This window comes from Rutilus rutilus (genome assembly GCF_951802725.1).
Source record: "Rutilus rutilus genome assembly, chromosome: 13".
In the NCBI taxonomy this organism is placed as follows: domain Eukaryota; kingdom Metazoa; phylum Chordata; class Actinopteri; order Cypriniformes; family Leuciscidae; genus Rutilus; species Rutilus rutilus.
Genome location: NC_140218.1, coordinates 5142169 through 5166114, shown reverse-complemented (window position 1 = coordinate 5166114; position 23946 = coordinate 5142169). Strand labels below are relative to the sequence as shown.

The 23946-nt window shown below is 39.6% G+C and overlaps 1 protein-coding gene across 1 annotated transcript in view; it reads left to right on the top strand.

The window, feature by feature from the left end:
* LOC311302532 (NLR family CARD domain-containing protein 3-like) overlaps positions 1 to 23946 on the top strand; it is an 82645-nt gene that overhangs the window by 12389 nt on the left and 46310 nt on the right. Inside the window, exons 4-8 of the mRNA XM_084428494.1 lie at positions 3467 to 3592; positions 3850 to 3945; positions 4142 to 5869; positions 7087 to 7158; positions 7597 to 7770. Coding sequence (XP_084284620.1) covers positions 3467 to 3592; positions 3850 to 3945; positions 4142 to 5869; positions 7087 to 7158; positions 7597 to 7770 — 2196 coding nt within the window. The remainder of the gene's footprint in view (positions 1 to 3466; positions 3593 to 3849; positions 3946 to 4141; positions 5870 to 7086; positions 7159 to 7596; positions 7771 to 23946) is intronic.

Sequence of the window (23946 nt, the reverse complement as noted above, 5' to 3'; positions counted from 1 at the left end):
GATAGAGTTTTTCGGTTCCTTGCCACTGTTGCCTTTGGCTTGCTCAGTTGGGGATATTCTGGGGATATCTAATTTGATTTTATCAATAAATTCCACTAGAAACAAACCTTGTTGTATTATTTTAATTTAATACTGTGAAGCTGCTTTGATACAATCTGTATTGTGAAAAGCGCTATACAAATATACTTGACTTGACTTGACTTGACTTGTTATAGGGTGGTCTTCTGTAGGTCTTGTGTGCACGAAATGAAAAGAACAAACATATGGTCGTTTTGGTGGTTTCTTCAAATGTAAAGCTTTTAACCACAGGTGAAGGGATCAGGCCGGCGACACACTGGCTGCATGCGTGTCCGTTTTTATTTCGGCTCCCATCATGTTAACAGGTTAGAGCTAGCACACTGCCTGCGTGACACGCGTCTCAGGCGCGGCTCGTGCCGCGGGAAAACGCGTGCATGCTAGAAATAGAATCAACGCCTATTTTTCACGCGACATGCAAGCGTTTTGGAAGCGTTTCCAGGCAAAATAGAATAGGAACAATTATTTGTATGTCATTTTGAGATGAATACATATTAATAAATGACATTTTGATGTTTGAAAGTTTAGGTTTTGACAAATGCAATTAAAAAATATTATTTTGATTTTCTAATACTGCACCTGTCAATACAGAACGAAATATTCTGTAACCTAATTTGCCGTCAATACTGCCGACGTTGTCTTTGCTGCTATATTTTTATGTTTAACATATAGACCTTCCACAACTCTCTCCCCATATGTCGAATATATCACCAATGAGGCTTATCATATGTCAGTTAGCAGCAGCATCGCGGCGTCAGACACGCTTCTGGTGTGCAAAGACATAGAAAACGCCACGCTCACGCCACACAGCCAGTGTGTCGCCAGTCGTAGGGCGCCTAATGATTAAAATGTCAATGATTTCGATGATTAAAACACTAAAGTGAGTTAGCTCACCAGTGACCGGAAGTGCCTGACCGGAAGTCTCGCACAAAATACCGTCAACTGGCTGCGTCCGTATTTCCGTTAAAAATAAGGTGAATAGCCTAATGTGTTTCCCACATTATTTTGTTGGTGGAGCTTGGTATCTCTAGGGGGGTCCGGGGGCATAAATATATTCAATTAAAATAATTAGACACTAGGCTGTTACCAATAAAATTAAATAATTTACATTGAAAAATTATAACTGTATTAAATTAGATTATTTTTAAAAATTTTGAATATACAAATAAGGAATTTTGAAAAGAATGATACTTTATGAAACTAGCGTTTTGTCATTAAACGTTGACACTTGCTTGAGAAGTTGAAGTCGTGCTCTATCTCCGTTGCTTCTAGCCACGGTGGTTAAAAATGGTACGGTCCACAATAGGGGTGTCTGAAATCGCTTTACATTAAAATGTTCCTACAGTGAAAATAGGAGTTGACTTGTATTGTAACTGTAATTATATTTTTTCACAATATCAGAAAAATTATCTGACCCCCCAAAACTGATATTTCTGTCCCTTTGGGGGATGATATTTTTCTGTCCCTTTTGTAATTCGAACTATGCGCTAGGCGGCAGTGCGCTATCCAAACTGACGCGGGTCACGCAAAACCGGCAAACGGTGACAACAGAGGAACACGATGGATCAAACAGATGAAGCTCATTCTACACGCCCGAAATGAATAAATAAAGAGAGCAGTAGGAGTGAAATATGGCATTACTTTGCCTACAAAAGTAATGAGAAAGGTGAAGCAACAGACCTCAATGCACCACTCCACAAACGCTGCTTTACATTAGCCACGGGAGGCAACACATCAAATCTGGCTAAGCACTGTCACTTGCTCATCCTGACTTGTTCAAAGAGTTCAGAGATCGACAGGTGAGTCCGTCATTCAACTGATTTCATTTAGACTTTTATTCACAACACTGATCAGCGCACATAAGTTACATCAGAGCTTATCAATTAAATATGACACGGTAAACACGAAAGCTCAAATGTGCTTGCATGACACGCTAGAACCAATGAAGTTTAGGTCTCATAATTTTTGCACTTTGAACGAATAAAGAGATTAGTGATATTAATTTTAGTATTAGTGATAGTAAAATGAATGGCATCACTGCTGCTGTGGAGACCCCTAGAGGAATCAGCCGAGAGAGAGAAAGAGTAATAGTAATATATGGATATTACTAATATGAATGTTAGAATAACACTTTACATTTCAGATACATTTGTCAACATTCATTAGGTAACCTGACCTAACAGTATTTTAGCATTTATTAATCTAGGTCAATCAGTAATTATTATTTAAATATACTAATACATGTTTAGCATGTTAACATTATGCAATGCATTAAACTAATATGAACCCAAACACAAACCAAACAGTAATCAAACCAACATGAATAAATGCTATTAATGTTGATAATTCTCTGTTGATGCATGACAGCTAATGGTTTACATGTAATTTCAATATTCTATTATCATTCTATATTAATCAATTATTATAGATATTAACCTATTTTAATTGTATCATTTCAGTTTTTTTTTCCCCAAAATCTAAATTTAACCTACTGTATGTTCCCTGACTGTCTTTTATTTATTTTTTCTTAACATTTTGATACTTTTTGTTTGCACATTCGATACAGCAGAGTTTCAAGAAGTATTTTTTAATAAAATTGTTTCAACTCACTTCAATTTTGAGGTTAGTTATTTGTCAGCTGTGGTATTGATTTAGTATCGATACCGAGGTATTAGGTTCTGGTATCGTACCGAAACCCAAATTGTGGGATCGAGCCATCTCTAGTGCAGAGTCCTGTGAGTGTAACTCTAGCGCTGCGTTAACATGTGATGTGAGTTTTACAGTTTTGGGACTGAGCGCCAGAACTGCAGCTGATAGAATGTGATACTGCCATATTTCTTCAAAAGCAGATCGTGGAGACATTAAATCATCCATGATCAAAAATCGTGATATCGCATAAGCTCAAGTATAAAACGACTGTTATCATGTCTGAAAACAAACACAAGTAACGGAGTTTACAAAACTGTATCGCACGCATTTATTCATCGCACAGACCAATCTTTCCGTAACTGTACAGCCCTGCAATGAGTATCACAATGTATTCTTTTGAAAATTATGTATTGAATGATTATTAGTGTTGAATGTAAACTCCTCTTAGGAATTTCACCATTCAATGGGAATTTATCTGAGCATATTCTTAAATAAGGAAATCTATTCAGTGATTGGTCCATGCCTATGTCATCATCCAAAATCCCGTTTGTGGCACAGCAAAGTGTTGTGAATCATCTCTAAGACTGACACTTAAGATTTAGTCCTACACTTCACTTAAATTACGACTGAGATGCTTGATAACTAACTTCTAAGCGCAGCTTTGAGCCAAGAGTTGTTTTACTCTTAAGTCACAACATTTATGTGGTCTTTTATAAGTCTGTATTCTTTATATTTTACTTAGTTTTAAACCCAGTTCAGTCCAGCAGAAGAGCTCAAACCCAGAGTCCAGCTGTGTGTCTATGAAGAGTAACCGCTCTATGAATCCGCCACTAGACTTTAAGAGTGGAGACAAACGGCCTGATCTCAGGTATATCATTTCTATAAAAGATGTGCTTATTGTATTTTATTTGTATGAAATTATTAATATGCAGCAGTTTAATGAGTTACAATCTTGCTGGTTTCGGTCTATTAATGATCATCATTGTGCTCTTGTGTAAAGCTCTATGTGTTGTATTGTTAATACATTCACACACTGTAAAAGCTGTTGGTCTGTTACTCAGTTAATGACACAATTACATCAATATCAGTGTGTCTGATTCTTTACCCTCTTCATTCTGATTTCAGGTCAACTCTTCCATCCAGACCAGTTAAAAACAAAACTGTGTACAAGCCTGTGATTCAACCACAAGACTTTAATGAAAGCATGTTTCCTGGTTTCAGGTAAAATTCAGGACTTTGTTGTTGTTGTTGTTTAATTTTAGGTGCTGCAATTCACATCACACATCACTCACACACATGATTAATGATTTACACATTTCAGAAACCTAATGATGTTCTGTGTCCCATAAATAGTGTTGTAATTTATGGCTATTTACTTCTCTGACTTGTGTAATAATGTGGTATTTTAATCTTACAGCCATGACTCTAATCCTGCTGAAGTCCTCAACACATTGAGATCAAATCTGAGACAGAAGTTTGAGTGTTTGTATGAGGGAATATCAAAGCAGGGAAACCCAACACTCCTGAATGAGATCTACACAGAGCTCTACATCACAGAGAGTGGAAGTGGAGAGATCAATAATGAGCATGAGGTGAGACAGATCGAGACACAGTCCAGGAGAGCAGAAACAGAGGACACACCGATCAAATGCAGTGACATCTTTAGACCTTTACCTGGACAAGACAAACCCATCAGAACTGTGCTGACAAAGGGAGTCGCTGGCATTGGGAAAACAGTCTCTGTGCAGAAGCTCATCCTGGACTGGGCTGAAGGGAAAGAGAATCAGGACGTCCAGCTCATATTTCCACTCCCTTTCAGAGAGCTCAACTTGATGAAGGACAAAACACTCAGTCTTTCAGATCTTCTTCATCTCTTTTTCCCCGAAACTAAAGAAATGGAAATATCCAGTGATAAATATAAAGTGTTGTTCATCTTTGATGGTCTGGATGAGTGTCGTCTGTCTCTGAACTTTAAGAGCGATGTGAGGTTGTGTGATATATCTGAATCAGCCTCAGTGGACGAGCTGCTGATGAACCTCATTGTGGGGAATCTGCTTCCCTCGTCTCTCATCTGGATCACCTCCAGACCAGCAGCAGCGGATCTCGTCCCCTCTGAGTGTGTCCATCGAGTGACAGAGGTACGAGGCTTCAGTGACACACAGAAGGAGGAATACTTCAGGAAGAGAATCAGTGATGAGAGTCTGGCCCACAGGATCATCTCACACCTGGAGTCCTCGAGGAGCCTCTTTATTATGTGCCACATCCCAGTGTTCTGCTGGATCTCAGTCACTGTTCTAGAGGAGATGTTGAGGAAATCACAGAGAGGAGAGATTCCCAAGACTCTCACTCAGATGTACACACACTTCCTGCTCATTCAGACCAACATCAGACATGAGAAGGACTATGAGACGAAAGTGAAAGATGAAGACATGATTGTCAAACTGGGGAAACTGGCTTATCTGCAGCTTGTGAAAGGCAACCTGATCTTCTATGAGGAAGACCTGAGCGAGTGTGGCATTGATGAGGCAGAAGCATCAGTTTACTCAGGATTGTGCACTCAGATCTTCAGAGAGGAGTTGGGCTTGTGTCAGGGGAAAGTCTTCAGCTTTGTTCATCTGAGCATTCAGGAACATCTAGCAGCTCTATATGTGCATCTCTCCTTTATCAACAATAACATCAATGTGTTTGACCAGATTACCAAACCAACTAATGGAGGCAGAGTTTCCCTATCGGATCTCCATCAGAGAGCTGTGGATGAGGCTTTACACAGTAAAAATGGGCATCTGGACCTTTTCCTTCGTTTCCTTCTGGGTCTGTCAGTGGAGTCTAACCAGAGTCTCTTACAAGAGCTGAAGACACAGACAGCAAACAGCTCTCACAACAATAAGAGAACAGTGGACTATATTAAAGAAAAGATCAGTGAGAATCCCTCTCCAGATAAATACATCAATCTGTTTCACTGTCTGAATGAACTGGGTGATCTTTCTCTAGTGAACGAAGCTAAACCTCATACGAGCTCTGGAGGATTACGTGCTGTGAAACTCTCCTCGTCTCAGTGGTCAGCTTTAGTGTTTGTGATGTTGTCCTCAGAGGAGACACTGCAGAGGTTTAACCTGAACGATTTAATTGGATACAGTACTGATCGGTAAGTAACACTGAGTGCAATCATTACAGTCTAAAAAATTATGAACAAACAGAAACTCAGAGATCAGAGGTGTTTAAATCACGGGGCACAGACTGATTTCTGGGATATTGTAGATAATTTGCGTGTGTTCCTCAAACCGTGGCTGTGTCCTAGTAAGACTGCTCATCTCGACTGCCACGTCATCAAGCGCCTCTGAAGGCCGTCTCAGTTTGAGGGATGTTTTGAAGACAGACTTCATTTTGTGTCTTTAATTCAGCTCATTTTGAAGGAGGCATCAAGTATATCCTTCGTGTTCTTCAATCTCCCACAATCCTTTGCACACATTCTAATTAATGTAAAAGAACTGATGGAAAACGAGTCGGCACTGAGTTTATCTGAGTTCATTATGAAATGTAAGACACAGATAATGTATTCGGAGATGAAGGCATTCGTGTTATCTTTTGTTTCTGTGTAAATGAATCACTGAACACAAAACTGACAATAATGTAAGACACTGGGAGACACAGACGGCTGTCAGTCACTGTATTGCATTCATTAAAAAGCCAGTTAATATAAAAAAAATATAAATTTCCTAAATGTAGTTTTAATATTATTATTATACAAGAGAAGTATTTAGAAAATAAATTAGATTAATGTCTCATCATCATTTTTCTTTATCACCAGTTGCTGGCAAAATGAAGAACAATGATTCACATTTTGTGCGCATCATTTCCTGTGACAATAAAACTAAGCAAATTATTAAATGAACAAGTATGTAAATAAACAAGTAACAATCAAACAAACTCGTGTGCTTAATTTCTATGAATAATTTGCTGATACAGGTACAAAAAGACTTTTTTCTTGCCCCCCCGCCCGACTCGGGAGTTAAATGTCTCCATGGTGATAACCATAGCAACCGACAGGACAAACAAACCTGATGTGTCATAATAGTGTTGTAGTGTAAATGCAGACTAATAGCCCTGCCAAAGCAACACTAACGAGAAGAAGAAGAAACTAATCAGTGACGGCTGAATACGAGGCTTCTACAGTTATAGATATAAAACCACTTTTTCACATGTCCTTTATAAAGCAGTGTTTCATTAAAACAATTATTTGAGGGTATTTAGGAGGGTATAATATTATTTACTTATGATATGAATTATTATTATTATTATTATTAGCGTTAATAATTAACTTTAACTTTAATTAAGTTTAAAAAAAAAATTATTTTCAATTAGTGCCACACAGAACACTGCAGATGAAGTTCTCCAGAAGCTGATGCCTGTGGTTACAGCAACTAGATCCGCTTGGTAAGTAACACTGAGAACAAGCATCACTGTTAAAACATTATAACAGTTCTTACTTAAACATTAGAAATTAATGGTTTAACAAAAAATATGAGTCACACTTCAGCTCTTACCTATCTGACCTGATTTGTGATCTACTTAACCATTTTTTATGATATATGTGTGAGAAATTTATATTCAAACATATGCATTTGTAATGTTTGCATATAAACATTTATATTTAATGTATGTAATGTATTCAATGTATTCCATTTGATCAGTTTCATATAATCTTTCTCCCTCACATAGAGACATAATCTCTTACAATAACAGTTACATTTACTGATATATTGAATTCATTGTTTAAAAAAAGAGATATTGCACAAATTATAAACAATCAAGAAAAGCAAAGATTTCTGTTTTGATCTGAGAGAGTGAAGAGTGTGTCATTGTTCTCTACAGGTTGTGGAGGTGTGGTGTGACAGATGAAGGTTGTGCTGCTCTGGCTTCAGCTCTGAGATCAAACCTCTCACACCTGAGAGATCTGAATCTGTCTGTGAATAATCTAGGAGACTCAGGAGTGAAGCTGATTTCTGCTGTACTGGCGAATCCTCGCTGTAAACTGGAGAAACTGTGGTAAGATCATAGGTTACTCTCACATGAAACTGTCACTAGGGGCGTTTCCATTACAGATTTGTGCAAAACTTTTTTTCTTTTCTAAATGTCGACAAAAAGCTGTTGTGAAATGACGGTGTTTCCATTAACTGATGTTATGCGACTAAAACTTCATTGTTTCCTCTCGCGATCAGTAAAATTATTCCAAAAATCATGTTAACGGACGTTGGTAGGATTATGTATATCCCAGCCACTGCACTGGCCATTATTATTAATGGAAGGAGATGTGTGTGTGTTTCCAAGCATTAATGGTGAGGAACGACCCTTATTATACTTGTGAGCGGCACATATGAGGAGTTTCTGGGTGTTTCTCCCTCAGTTCTGCTTCAAGGTCTTGATTGTGGCATTTATTTGAGGTTTAGAATCCATTATTCCTGTAATTCTTTTGCCTTATATGAATTTAATAAAGAACTCTGTCTTGTCTTCTGTCCAAACACACTGCGTCGTCTACGTCAGGTGACTGTAAATGCGCAAACACTGTTTCTATTGCAGTTTTGCGAAATATTTCTTTTTTGAATTGCCTGATAAACCTCCTCATGTGAGCGTAGAAACTTTTTTTCCATAAATGGGAGTTTTTGCGAAATTGACGTGTTTCCATTGGCGTATTTTCAATTCGCAATTTCAATTTGCACAATTTGAAGGGTAATGGAAACGCGGCTACTGTGAATTCATAAAGTATAATCAAAATGGAATAAAATGCAGGGAAATAACTACTATTTCATTAATTACAAGCAAAGCTATTAAAACAACATAATCAAATTCATCAAATTATTTTTACGTCTGTTCATATGATGTAAGAGAATTCATATTTGTAAAGTGTTTGCTCTATTTATCAAAACGACTCCATCTACACCTGGTCACATAAATGTTTTTTTGCAAAACGGATTTAAATCCGATCTTCAATTCCCGCGCTATATGCAGATTTAATGGAGGGCACGTCACCGAAAGCAACAGATATGAGCTGCATTTTATTGATCATCAGCTAAAATTTCTAAATCAAAGACCGCAATAAGAGAGAGCAGCAACAGCCCTGGAAGATCATTTCATTTCTTTACTTTTAATGATGATGATTGTGTGTTAAGCATCTGCGACTTACTTTCACTGTGATTTGCGATAGTTTGAACGTTGTCTTGATGAACAGATGCTCAGCTGCTCGTCTGCGGTGATGCGTGTTGCAGTAGCGTCGTCATATCTGGCTATAACATGACATATAGCCTATCACACGCTCTCACACGCTTATTTTTCGTGGGTGTTACACAAAATTCGGAGGCCGAGTCTTCAGAAGCAGAGACATCGAAGGAAAGTAATCCCGCAAACTTGGATAAGCAAGCAATCATCTCATTAAAGTCCGAGTTTTCTGCTAAATTTGAATCGGTGTTAACCATTTTGACGGACGTTAAGAATCAAATAGTTGACTGCTCCGCTCAGGGGCGGATCTAGAAAAATATGTATGGGGTGGCGAGAGGGGGGCAGGAATTTTTGAGGGGTGGCAACATATGGCAGACGTATACATACTGAATTTTAGTGTTGTCACAGTACAAAAATTTCAGTATTCGGTACCAATACCAGTGAAAATCCTCGGTTCTCGGTACCAGTTTCGCTACCAAAGCTTAATTTAGATTAAATTTACATATATTAAAGTGTATATCATGGTTACAAAGATGGAAACTGTAGTATTAAAAACACTTTACAATAAGATTCCATTTGTTAGATAACATTAGATAAAATGACCTAACAATAATCAATAGTTATATACTTTTTTATTTATTTATTTATTTATTTGATAGGGACAATGCACATTAATGAACATCTGCATTGAAACAACAAAAACAGACGTAAACATGCCAGATTATAGCCACAGGGCTAATTTACATCCGTAGTCCCTAGACAAATTACAGAAATACAGAATTTATAACATACAAAATGACAAAAATGAATACATACAAGCAAAGTAAAAGAAAAGTCACTTAATGGTCACAAGACTGGTTTGCTTTAAGCCACACTTTGAGTTTGGTTTTAAATATAGGAAATGTGGAACATTCCCTGACAGTGATGGGGATACTGTTCCATAACTTACAGGCCTTCACAGACAGAGCATTTTGTCCAAAGGCTGTTCTTCTGAAAGGCACCTCACAGTCACCTCTAGTGGAAGCCCGTGTCCTGGCACCACTGTGACTCTTTGATTTAAAGAAGTCCGACATGGGAGGTGGGGCTAATCCATTTAACACTTTGTAAACAAAACAGGCATATTTAAAATGTTTAAAATTCTCTAGACTTAATAGATTATGTTTTTGTAAAATATTACAAATATGGAAGGACATTGGTTTTTTATCAAAGACTTTTAAGTACTGTTAAAATACTGTTGCAATTATTCTTCTTGGGGTTAATTTAAAAATAAATTTTTTAAATCAAAAGTTAACATTATTTCTGTTAACATTATTTAATGCACAATGATTGAAGTGAACAAACATGACCAATCAAGTGTTTGTATTAAATAACATTCACAAACATGAATTAATGTTGCAAAAATGTTGTTCACTCATGTGTTGATGTTAGATAACACATTAAGTAATGTTAATGAATGTAGTGCTACCAAACTATACAGGAGATAAAACATGTTTTATTTGACTTGACTGTACTTTTATTTAATACAAAACTGCATTCATATTTAATTTTAAAAGGGCTTTTTAAACCTACTAAGTTATCCAGCCAAGAATAAGCCTAGAACTGCTTTTCTGACGGACTGATATTAATGACGGCTTTTTATTTCTCATCTCCATAAATATATCTAGTAGTAAAGCTAATGCAAGGGCTAGAAATCAATTAATTCTTTGCTGATACTTCCTCGTCATCATGCAGTTCGCACCGCTTTCTCCTTTCCACAAGCGCTTGCTCTCCCGTGACGTCTGTCGTTGCTATGCAACCATGAACATATGCGCGCCTGGAAAAATAAGCACGCCTCGTCTCTATAGGCTATGAACATAAAATATACTTAAAAAATATTATCTGATTTATAAATGGGGTGGCAACAGGGGTGGCAAGACTGTATCCCAGGGGTGGCAAGACTGTATCCCAGGGGTGGCAAGACTGTATCCCAGGGGTGGTAGCTGCCACCCTTTGCCACCCCGTAGATCCGCCTCTGGACTGACAGAAGCAGAGGAGAGAGTATCTCAGCCCGAGGACACCGTTAACAAACTGCAATCTACAGCTAAAATGTTGGAAGACAAAATAAAGTCGCTGTCTGCTAAAACAGAAGATCTGGAAAATCGCAGTCGGCGGTCCAGCGTACGGCTGGTGGGGCTGCCGGAGAAAGCTGAAGGCAGAGACGCGTGTGGTTTTCTGGAAAATTGGCTTCCTGACGCACTGGAGATGGAAACTCTTCGCTTTCCGCCGATCATTGAACGAGCTCACAGAATCGCAAGTGTCAGATCAGATGACAAAGCACCGCCGAGGGCATTAATAATGAAGTTCCTCAATTACAAAGACAAAGTCCGGGTATTGAAGGCGGCCAGAGAAAAAAAAGAGGTTCTGTACAAAGGCAAGCGAGTGATGCTCTTTCCTGATTTTTCAGCCGAGGTCAGCAAGAAACGCCAGCTCTACAACGAGGTCAAGAAAAAGCTTAGAGCAAAAGGTTTGGATTACAGATTCTTCTTCCCCTCACGGCTACAGGGGTCTTTCAATGGAACATTATATACTTTTGAGAACCCTGGAGAAGTTGAAACCTTTTTGGACAATCCAGCAGAGTAGAATCCAGTAGAAATAGGGTGAGTCACTGATGTAATGAACTGGATTCAAAATATAATGCCAGAGTCCCACTTTATACACTTGTTTTGATCATTTTTATTATTATTATTCATTTATTTATTTAATTTTTGCATGGGGCTGCGTCTGAAAGAGTGCAAACGTAGGACTATAATCAGTTGGACAATGTTCACATGTGTGGGGAAATTTATATATTTTTTACTGATATTTTTTTCGCATAACCTATCAGTGTAAATAGTTTGCTACATACTAAGAGCTTAAGTACTGAAGTGATGGCGCGAGTTGACATAAGGAGAACGGTTCCTCAGGGAGAGAGAGTCGGTGGACCCGTGATGTTTCTAGTGAAGTTAAATTCAGGGAATAAGGGTGGACGAAAAGACCTGGGAAATTTGTTTTAGTTTAATTTGTATTTTTTTTTTTATGTCTAATTGTTCAACTAGGGGCTGCTTTTTATTTTTGGTCTATAGTTTCACGAAAATGTTTATTGTGGTGTATTTGGAGACATTCAAGTGTTGAATAGAGAAAAAGGGTGCATTGCATAATAACAATGTCTAGAGAAGTAAAGCTTAAAATTACATCCTGGAACTGTAGGGGACTTAACAGTATTACAAAACTCAAGCAGGTCATGCTCCGACTCAAACAATTGCAGTGCAAGATTGTGTTCCTTCAAGAAACACATCTAAGATCTGAAGGTATAATAAGGGTTAGAAGGAGATGGCCTGGACAAGTTTTTTCTGCATCTTATAGTGGCCAAGCACGAGGGTCAATTATCTTGATTCATAAATCTATACCATTTCAGATGTCTGAGGTAAAATACGATACTATGGGGAGGTATGTCATTATAAAGGGAATGAAATCTTTTGTCAGAAACACTGAACTTAATTAACGTATACGGTCCCAATACAGATAATGCTGCATTCTTTACCAACCTATTCTTAACTATTTCCTCACTTCAGGGTCACTATATAATGGGAGGTGACCTTAATTGCACCCTAGATCCGGGTAAAGATCGATCTTCTGGAGTTGATCGGTCACACAATCAAACAAGAAAAATACTCAAATCTTTTATAAATGACTTCAATTTAATTGATATATGGAGAAACCAAAAGCCCACAAATATTCAATTCTCATGTTACTCAAGTACGCACAAGACTCACTCAAGAATTGACTATTTGTGACTATCAGCACCTCTCCTGTCAAAAATTCAGGACTGTTGGTATGATAGTATGGTACTATCAGATCATGCTTCCATATCTCTGATATACATGGATGCCAATTTAAGAAGTGATCCACCAAACTGGAGATTACATCCAAAGTGGCTAGGAAATTCAAAGTTTATTGAACAGATTGACCTATACGTATATATATATATATATATATATATATTTATTTTTTTGTATATTTGTATAGCGCTTTTCACAATACAGATTGTATCAAAGCAGCTTCACAGTATTAAATTAAAATAATACAACAAGGTTTGTTTCTAGTGGAATTTATTGATTGATAAAATCAAATTAAATATCCCCAGAATATCCCCAACTGAGCAAGCCAAAGGCAACAGTGGCAAGGAACCGAAAAACTCCATCAAGTGACCTAATGGTGTCCTAAAACTCCATCAGGTGACCCAATGGAGAAAAAAAAACCTTGGGAGAACCCAGGCTCAGTCGGGGGCCAGTTCTCCTCTGGTGTTTATTAACTAGAGGCCGGATTGTTATTTGAACTGTAAGATTAAAAATATTATATGAATGCCTGGCTGAAGAGATGCGACTTTAATCTAGTTTTAAACTGGGAGAGCGAGTCTGAGCAATGAACACTATCAGGAAGGCTATTCCAGAGTTGTGGAGCTAAATGTGAAAATGCTCTCCCTCCTTTGGTGGATCTGGATATCCTAGGTATGACCAAAAGCCTTGAATTTAGTGATCTTAAAGAGCGCGATGGATTATAGGGCGATAGAAGATCCGTTAAATAGACTGGAGCTAAGCTGTTTAGGGCTTTATAAGTCAGTAGCAATACCTTGTAATTAATACGGAACTTTATAGGTAACCAATGCAGTGATGATAAAATCGGTGTTATATGATCATATTTTCTTGATCTAGTAAGAACTCTAGCGGCGGCATTTTGGACTAACTGTAGCTTGTTTATTGAGGATGCAGGACAACCGGCTAATAAAGCATTACAGTAATCTAGTCTCGAGGTCATGAATGCATGAACTAACTTTTCTGCATCAGAAACTGATAGCATATTACGTAGCTTAGCAATGTTTCTAAGGTGGAAAAAGGCAGTTTTTGTAACATGAAATATGATTTTCGAAAGACAGGTTGCAGTCGAGTATAACACCCAGGTCTTTTACTGTAGAGGATAAAGTAACAGGACATCCTATGATGTTAAAGTTGTATTGTGAGAGGTTTTGTGGGCGGTTTTTTGAACCGATGATTAGTACCTCTGTTTTGTCTGGATTTAATAAAAGAAAATTACGCGTCATCCAATCTTTTATATCTTTAACACACTCTGTCAATTTGGATAATTTAGCGTTTTCATCTGACCGTGATGAAATATATATTTGAGTGTCATCAGCATAACAATGGAAACTAATTCCATGTTTCCTTATAATATTTCCAAGTGGCATCATATATACTGAGAATAACAGAGGGCCTAACACAGATACCTGCGGCACTCCATAGTTTACTGGAGTTATGATCGATTTTTCTCCATTTAAATAGACAAAATGGTAGCGGTCAGATAGGTATGATCTGATCCAGCTTAATGCTTGTCCTTGAACACCAGTATAATTTTGTAGTCGATCTAAGAGTATTGTGTGATCTATAGTATCGAACGCAGCACTAAGATCAAGTAAAACTAGTATTGAGATACAGCCTTGGTCAGAAGCTAAAAGTAAATCATTTGTGATTTTAACGAGCGCAGTTTCAGTGCTATGGTGCGGCCTGAAACCACACTGAAACTTTTCATAGATATCATTTTCTTGCAAGAAAGAACACAATTGAGCGGACACCACTTTTTCTAATATTTTAGACATAAATGGAAGATTTGAAATGGGTCTATAATTTGCTAGATTATTATGATCTAATTGTGGTTTCTTAATGAGAGGTTTTATAACTGCCAGTTTAAATGCTCTTGGAACATGACCTAAAGATAAAGACGAGTTAATAATATTGAGAAGAGGCTCTTCCACTACAGGTAACACTTCTTTCAGTAGCTTAGTTGGTATAGGATCTAATAAACATGTTGTTGTTTTAGATGAAGTGATAAGTTTATTTAACTCTTTTTGTTCTATAGTTGTAAAGCACTGTAATTGTTCTTGCGGGGTGATAATTGAGGCTGAATTATAAGGCGCAATTGAAGATTGAACGTTTACAATTGTGGTTCTGATGCTTTCTATTTTCTCAGTGAAGAACTTCATAAAATCATTACTACTGAACTGTAACGGGATATTTTGTTCGGGTGACGTCTGTTTATTTGTTAGTCTAGCCACGGTGTTAAATAAAAACCTTGGATTATTTTGGTTATTTCTTATTAGTTTGCAGAGGTGCTCAGCCCTGGCTGCTTTTAGGGCCTTTTTATAACGTGACATACTGTCTTTCCACGCGATTCTAAAGACCTCTAAATTAGTTTGTTTCCATTTACGCTCTAAAATACGGGTTTCTCTCTTTAGAACATGCGTAGTATTGTTGTACCATGGTGCTTTACTTTTCTCTCTGACCTTTTTTAATTTAATAGGTGCAACAACATCCAATGTTCCAGAGAGAATGGTGCTCATAGTGCTAGTTAGTTCTTCTAGTTCATCTGTTTGTTTGGGTAGTTAGTTTATCTGTTGAAATCAGCGTAAGGCCCAGGCGGTCTATATACGGTAGCCAAGGCTAGAGATAATAGGGATGTTTTTCTAACATCTGAGAGCGTAACATTTACTTCAACAAGTACTTCAAACGAAATAAACTTATAACCCGTTTTCTGAGTAACATTGAGAATATCTCTATAGATTGTTGCAACACCGCCGAATTATTTACAAAGAGCAGTTTCTGCTCATTGCACCATGACATTAACCATTCATTTAGCGCGAATAATCTGCTAAACTTTTCATGCTCTAGTCGGTACGTGGGAAGCGGTCCTGACACTATGATCGTTGTTTCTGCGTACCGTATCGATCAGATTCCTGAAGTCTTTCTTCAGAATCTCCGTCTGGCGCAGCCTGATGTCGTTCACTCCCGCGTGCAGGACCACAGTTCCGACGCGCTCGTCACCGTTCAGAATCTCGGGAACGTGAGTAGCGATTTCAGAAACACGAGCACCAGGAAAGCAGTGACTGTGCACCTTACTTTTACCTAACGTAGCGCGTACGTGCCGAACGATGGAATCACTGATGATCACAGCATCGCGTTTTGTTTCGCGAAGAGGGGAGAAGCGGTTTTGTGTGGATAACTCGAAAACCGGGAGGGTCGGAGAGAGTCTTGGTTTAGACTGACTGCGGAACCACCCAGGCTTCGTGGTGGCGTGTTGGAGCCGGAGTCAACGAGACCATGGCTGATCGCGACCTCGGCGCTCGGGACCGATGTTGAGAAACGCACGGAGTAGACGAGGTCGGAGTCAGCGGGTTAGTAACGTTAAATGATGTTTTATAAACAAAGTTCGGGAGGAGCACGATCATCAGCTAATTATTCTGCCAACTCTTATTACACCCTACAGACCACCACTCCTGCAGGAGCCACGTTCCCCACCCTACCTCGCTTTTCTGCCACAGCAATGCTATTTCCGTTACAGCCGGAGCTCAGATCTCCGTCCCACTCACCTCTCAGATCACAGTTTGAAAGCAAGTTATTTCCAACACCACAGCAGCACCACCTCTTCCTCTAACAGGAGCCCTTTCTTGACCCAAATGGCTCTCCAGTCAGTTAAAATCAAGTCAACCAAGTTCTTCTACTACAGCTAATCTACTCCACTACCGCAGAAGTTCCGTCACTCCATCTAAACTTGTTCCACTTCCACAGCAGTATCATTTACTCCGCTCCTGCAGGAGCTCTGTTACTCCGTCCAAACTTGCTCCACTGCCGCAGCAGTGTCATCTACTCCGCTCCTGCAGGAGCTCAGTTCTATGTCCAAAATTGTTTTGGATATTTAAAAGCAAGTTAAAAAGCAAGTTTTGGTCCACTGCCGCAGCAGTGTCATCTACTCCGCTCCCACAGGAGCTCCGTTACTCCGTCCAAACTTGTCCGCTGCCGCAGCAGTGTCATCTACTCCGCTCCCACAGGAGCTCCGTTACTCCGTCCAAACTTGCTCCACTGCCGCAGCAGTGTCATCTACTCCGCTCCCGCAGGAGCTCCATTACTCCATCTAAACTTGCTCCACTGCCGCAGCAGTGTCATCTACTTTGCTCCCGCAGGAGCTCCATTACTCCGTCCAAACTTGCTCCACTGCCGCAGCAGTGTCATCTACTCCGCTCCCGCAGAAGCTCAGTTCTAGGTCCAAAATTGTTCTGGATATTTAAAAGCAAGTTGAAAGCAAGTTTGGTCCACTGCCGCAGCAGTGTCATTTACTCCGCTCCCGCAGGAGCTCCATTACTCCATCTAAACTTGCTCCACTGCCGCAGCAGTGTCATCTACTTTGCTCCCGCAGGAGCTCCATTACTCCGTCCAAACTTGCTCCACTGCCGCAGCAGTGTCATCTATTCCGCTCCCGCAGAAGCTCAGTTCTATGTCTAAAATTGTTTCGGATATTTAAAAGCAAATTGAAAAGCAAGTTTTGAAAATCTCCTCCACTCCCGCAGGAGCTCCGTTCCCTGCAGCAGTGTTTACTCTTCAGTTCCCACAAGTACTCTATCCATCTTTTGCCATCAGATAGCTGAAAAGCAAGCCAAAGCAAGTTTGATCCAATGCCGCAGCAGGTTCATCTCTAGAGCTAGTTCTCCATCAAACTTGCTTCCACTGCAGCGGTTATACCATTCTTCTCCGCTTCTGCAGAAGTACATCACATATGACCATCCCCAGCCTACCACCTTAGAGGCACACCCATCTGACGTCATAACAACCAACTCCCGTCCGATGTCACAAGAAGCCTTCCAGCGACTTACCTCTTTCCACTTCTGATACCTTAAGCTTTGCACTCTGCAAGTTTTTTGGGGGGTCATCAACATCATCATTGTGGCTGTCCGGCATTTATTTGCAGCTTTTGGGGGGAGTACTCTGGGTTCGGGCCGAATACCGAGCCCGGAGCCCTCTCCTCGGACAGCACGCCAAATATGCATTTATTCTATCTGACTTATTTGTAAGTGTGAACTTGTGAAATGATGTTTTATAAACAAAGTTCGGGAGGAGCACGTTCAAATAATCAATCAATCAACTCGTCATCAAACAATTACCATGTCTACCCTATCAGCATGAGAGGAAGCATATATATATTCACTGTCAACTCACCTAACATTCCTTGACAGTTTTCAGCATCCCTCCACCACCCCGACTCCTCACTCTTGGCTTGTTCTTTCACAGCCAGGAATACGGGGGGAGTACTCTGGGTTCGGGCCGAATACCGAGCCCGGAGCCCTCTCCTCGGACAGCACGCCAAATACGCATTTATTCTATCTGACTTATTTGTAAGTGTGAACTCGTGAATCACTGATTTGTGTGCATCGGTGCGTAATGTTTCAAGAGCTAACCGCTGGTCTCTCAGCTCGGCTTGTCTCAATAAAAGGTCGTGGATCTGTTTCTCAACAGCTTCCAGCTCAGACTGCAGTGCGTGCAGCTCAAATGTGTCCTCACCTGCACCAAAAGGTAGACTACTTACATCTGATATATTCGCCATTTTAACAGATGGACAGTAAGTTAGCAACGAAGCTACCAGTGATGCTATCAATATTAATACTAATTTATGACTGAAGTCTTGGATATAATCCGTCTTTTTAGTGGTAAGGGTGTAGAGTAGACGCACGATAGGCGAAAAATAAATAAAAAATGTTTTCTTTGTAAGTGAGTGTGGAGAAGACGTGTTCAGCCGTGATCCACGGGAGTAACCTATAAGAGTATCCAGCATTGGATCACTAATAGGCTTGAGACGCGTCTGCTCAACAGTCCGCGTTGTAACTATGAGGTTTGAGCAGTAGTGCTTCTCAGTGAGGAAAAGTAGAAAATGTTCGTTGTAAGTGAGTTTAAAGAGAAAAATCAAGAATTATAAATCAAATCGGTAGAGCTCCAAAAACAACAATGCGTTCAGACGCGACGCAATTCATATTTCCATATGAATACTTCAGAAACATCAGCTAGTACTAGGTGGGAAGCATTTAAAGCCTTTATTAGAGGTCAGATAATTAGTTACACTAAAACAAAATCAAAATTATGTAATCAAAAGTTAAATCTTCTGGATTCTAAATTAAAACCTAGAAAAAAGACAATTTCAAAATCAAATTAATGATACAAAAATTGATCAGGAAATGTTATTTCTTAGAGCCCAGTATGAAGAGATGTCCGCCTCTAGAGTGGCAAGCAGTATGATGAAACTGAAACAAAACTATTATGATCAAGGAGAAAAGCCAGGGAAACTTTTAGCATGGAGAATCAAACAGTTGCAGTCCGAAAGTGCTATTAATTCTATTCAGGAAGAGGGGGGAGATATTACGACGGATCCTGTTAGAATAAATAATGCATTTAAATATTTTTTTAGCTCTTTATACAGCTCAGAATATACAGAAGAGAGGAAACAACAAGGAACCTTTTTAAATGAGATTAAAATTCCTAAGATCTCTAATGAGGTAAAATACAATCTTGAAGCAGATTTATCAGAAAAAGAAGCTTTAAGTGCTATTGAGAATCTGAAAGGTGGTCGAACTCCTGGACCAGACGGAATTCCTATAGATTTTTATGAGAAGTTTAAGAAAAAATTAGCCTCTCCTATCTTAAATATGATTAAAGAGTCATACCAACAAGGTGTACTCCCAGCATCTTTAAGAGGTGCTCTGATTACGCTCCTCCTTAAACCCAACAAATTAAAAACAAAGTGTGAATCCTATCGTCCAATTTCATTACTAAACTCTGATACAAAGATACTTAGTAAGATATTGGCAAAAAGACTAGAAAATGTCTTACCAAATATAGTCGATCAGAATGGATTTGTGAAAGGCCGTCAGGGATTTCACAATGTACGGATGTTGTTTCATATTTTACATCATAAAAAGGGTTCTCCAGATACAGCAATTTTATCTTTAGACGCAGAGAAGGCCTTTGACAGGGTGGAGTGGCCTTTCCTCTGGGAGGTTCTACAAAGGTTTGGTTTTGGGGAAGTATTTTGCTCATGGATTAAGTTACTGTATACACACCCTTAGGGCTGGTCCGAATACCATTTTTTGAGCTTCGAAGCTTCGATAGGAATTAACATCGAATATTCGAAGCTTCGGAGGGAGGGGGCTGAACATATTTTTCTCTCTAATAAAGGCAGGAATCTCTATGTGTCTGTCTGTTTGCATTTAGATTATTTATCTTGCATTTTGAACCGTTCATCCAATCGACTTCACGAGTGCAGTGTCACATTTGGTGCAATATAGACACGCGAGACGTGACACGTTCAGAATTAATAAACTTTTAATACAGAACAGCGCGAGCGGGAAGCGCGCGCGCCTCACGCGCAGGGCTCCGAGAACGGACACTGCACTAGTGATACAAAACACAGCCTAATATTTTTCTGAGTAACAAATAACTCTCAAATCAGAAATCAGCAGCACAGTAATTACTGACACAGTAAAGGGTAGGCTAATATATTGTTTCTATTCTATTTCCACAATGTCAAAGCAACACGTGCTTATAGCCTACAAGCTCAGGCATGCACTTCTGCCCATACAAACACCGCTGTTCTGCGCTCTAAAATAAGAGTATTGTATTTCGCCCAAAAATGCTAAAAAAAGAACTGTGTGAGAGCGTTTTAGGCTATATCATGTTATAGCCAGATATGACGACGCTTACAGCACGCGTCACCGCAGATCAGCATCTATTCATCAAGCCAACGTGCAACTAATCAAAGTGAAAGTGGGTCGCAGATGCTTTAACACACAATCAACTTCATTAAAAGTAAAGAACCGAAATGATCTTACCAGCTCTTATTGCGGTCTTTGATTTAGAAATTTTAGCTGACGATCAGTAAAATGCAGCTGTTGCTGGTGACGTGCACTCCATTACATCTGCCTATAGCGCGGGATTTGAAGTTCGGATTCATATCCGTTTTGCAAAAACACATTTATGTGTTCATTGTTCATATTGACAAATCAGAGAGAGCTATCCATCTGAGAAAACGCATGACAGCCCCATTCAAGCGCGAATGAGAACCGTTTCTAGGGGGATGCCAGGTGTGAAAAAAAAAAAATTAAAACGAATATTCGATTGTCAAATTTGAAAATCGAATACCAACCCACCGAACGAATATTCGAATACTCGAATATTCTGGTACAGCCCTACACACCCTACAGCAGAAGTTCTGACCAATGGAATAATTTCAAGGCCTTTCAAAGTAAATAGAGGCACCCGGCAGGGATGTCCTCTATCACCACTTTTGTTTCTCTTGGTAATTGAACCACTTGCGATTGCAGTACGGGATGAAAGCAACATCAGTGGAATTAGGATCGGCTCAATAACACACTGCATATCCCTATATGCAGATGATGTTTTATTATTTCTCACAGAGCTCAGCCAATCTATTCCAGCTTTACTCAATCTCATAAAAGGGTTAGGGAAATTTTCTGGCTACAAGATAAATCAGTCTAAGACCTCTGGAGGGGCAGGTGCTCAGAGTATAAAAGGGGGCACATGGAACAAGGCTTTAAATAGGGCTGTGCTCAAAATATTAATACAGCAATATATCAGTACGGATGATTCTGTATCGATACAGCAGCAAATACGTGATGCACTTTTGAAAAAGAAACAGAACAGAAAAGACACATTTTAAGTTTAAAAGTTAAAAAAATTATTGATGTGCACCTATTAATAACTCTGGGATTAGAAACTGAAGTGTCTTAAGTTGTCCCAACCTGATGGCTTTCTCTGTTATACAGAATAATAAAGAACAGCTGTTATAGTGAACTGTGTAGGTCAAAATCAACGTGGCCCATGTTTCGTACAGTACAGTATAGTTTTATTTAATGCCATGTCAGCATCTGTGGCTATTTTCATGGCAAAAACTGATTTACAAAAATACAAGGTACATTTATACAATGAAAATAAAAACAAAGCAAACAGAAAAAAATACAGCAATTAATACTTTACAAGATTTTTAACATTAATGTGATACCTGTTCTGGTAAATTCTTACTAAAGTCCTTAAGTGAGTTTGCTGCCTTTGCTGTTGCTGTTGTTGCTGCTGCTGATACTGCTGGAGCTGATCTGAGACTGTAGACATTAAAACAAACATATAGGCAGGGCCGTTTCAAGATATTTGGGGGCCCTAGGCAAAAGAGTGAAGTGAGGTCCCAAGTCCTCCCTCAGGAAAAATTTTTAAATTCAGATGGGATTTCTTGTATTCTGGTGCATTTTAAATTGAAGCAAAGCACCTAATAAAGCAACGAAAAAAAACAACATTTGGTGAATAGCCATACATTTATTGTTATTCTCATAGCATATCATGAAATTGAAGTGTGGAGGATTCGATATTTACTTTACAGGAAAAGAACTTCACTTCCCATAATGCCACAGACAGTAACGTCATATGCAAAACTACCTGTTGCGTACGGTACAAAGCGTTGAGATGTGTTGATGGAGAAGAATAGAAGGACAAACGCGAAGGAAAAAGGGCATTTTTCTCCAGATGGAATAGAAACATCACCAACGAAAATTGATAGTCTGCGTAGGCCTACACCTAAAATGTAAGCGGACTTGATGGATTATTTAGTTTGGACCTAACTACGTGGAAGTCATAGGACCAGCTCATTTTACCGTGACCGCAGCCGCGGGCAGACAGCCGTCAAGAGTAAGTGACAACACTTCTCTAGCTTTTGCCTTTATACATGGCAAAAAATCTCATGTGATCATAATCTGGGCTCGTGCATCAAGAGGATTTAGCTCACAGAAAGTTTTCGAACGCTGTAGCTACAACAGGGAAGGGGCGAGAAGTTGTCTAGTGTGTATTTTATGCTTAAATTCTGCAAACAGAACAAAGTTGTGTATGGCTATTAGTTGAACTTTTTCACCCTCTAACAACGCTCACATCTACCGTTGTGTTTGGTCACTGATGTCAAGGTTTATGTTCGCAGAGATGTGAAAACACGTCAGACAGTTGTATTTGGAGATAATAATGGTTTACTTACCGCTGTGTCTTTGGCGTTTTTCCTTCTTTCTTTCTCTGTCTTTTGGAAAATCCTGAAGGGTATGAGCGCTTCATGATGACATTTTTAAATGTAAATGCCCGCGGAGCGCTGAGTGTGGGAACGACAGTTTCTCTTCCACTGACAGCTAGTGGGGGACCTGATGGGGGGTGCGCGACGGTGGATGTCACTTCAACATTACAGTGATTAGGGCACTCATAGTGTTTGTTGTTGCATAGGGGGAATCCCTCTAGTTTGGGGGACCCCTCTCACAGAGCAGTACTGGAGAGTGATAGCGCTGTCTCACTGTGGTGGTTTGTTTACAGTGGTTGATTGTTTGACGAGGGCAGATACACAACCTAAACGACCGTGCGGACATCGGAGGCCCCCTTCAGCTGGGGGCCCTAGGCAGCTGCCTACCTTGCCGACCCCATTGCGACGGCTCTGCATATAGGAGATATATTAGCTAATTAAACAATTTTTATGTGACCATGACAAGATGTAGAGATTGCTGACCGTGTTTGTAACTGGCTCACTAACTCACTGCCCTGCTGTAAAGCTGCAGATTCTGCCCAGGCCGCTAGGGGAGATGTTCACAGAGGTGCTGCACACTAAACAGAAGAAACTGGTAAGCCTTACCAGTGTTGCGATAATAGTTTTTAGTCAAATAACATAAAAAGGCCACGGAGCCTCATTAATAGGGCACGCATGCGCTAAACACCTCTGGAGTAAACTGACCCTGGAACAGAACCTGCTCCGGAGCCGCTATGGCTACTGACATACCCTGAAAGTTCCTCTGTTTGTGGAGCCCAGAGTTGAGGTTATCCCAGGGCCGGCCCTGACCAATTTGCTGCCCTAGGCAAGATTTTACCTGGTGCCCCATCACAGCCCATTTCACCCCGTCATTGTGTTCATGATTATTTAGCCTATATATATATATATATATATATATATATATATACACAAGGCCGCATTAATGCACGGGCTGAAGCCCAGGGGCCTCCCATGTTCAGGCTCATGATGAGCTGAAAAGGTCATATTGTTTTGTAACTCGTCAGGTTTTCTGTCAATCACTCTAATCGCACGTTACATGTG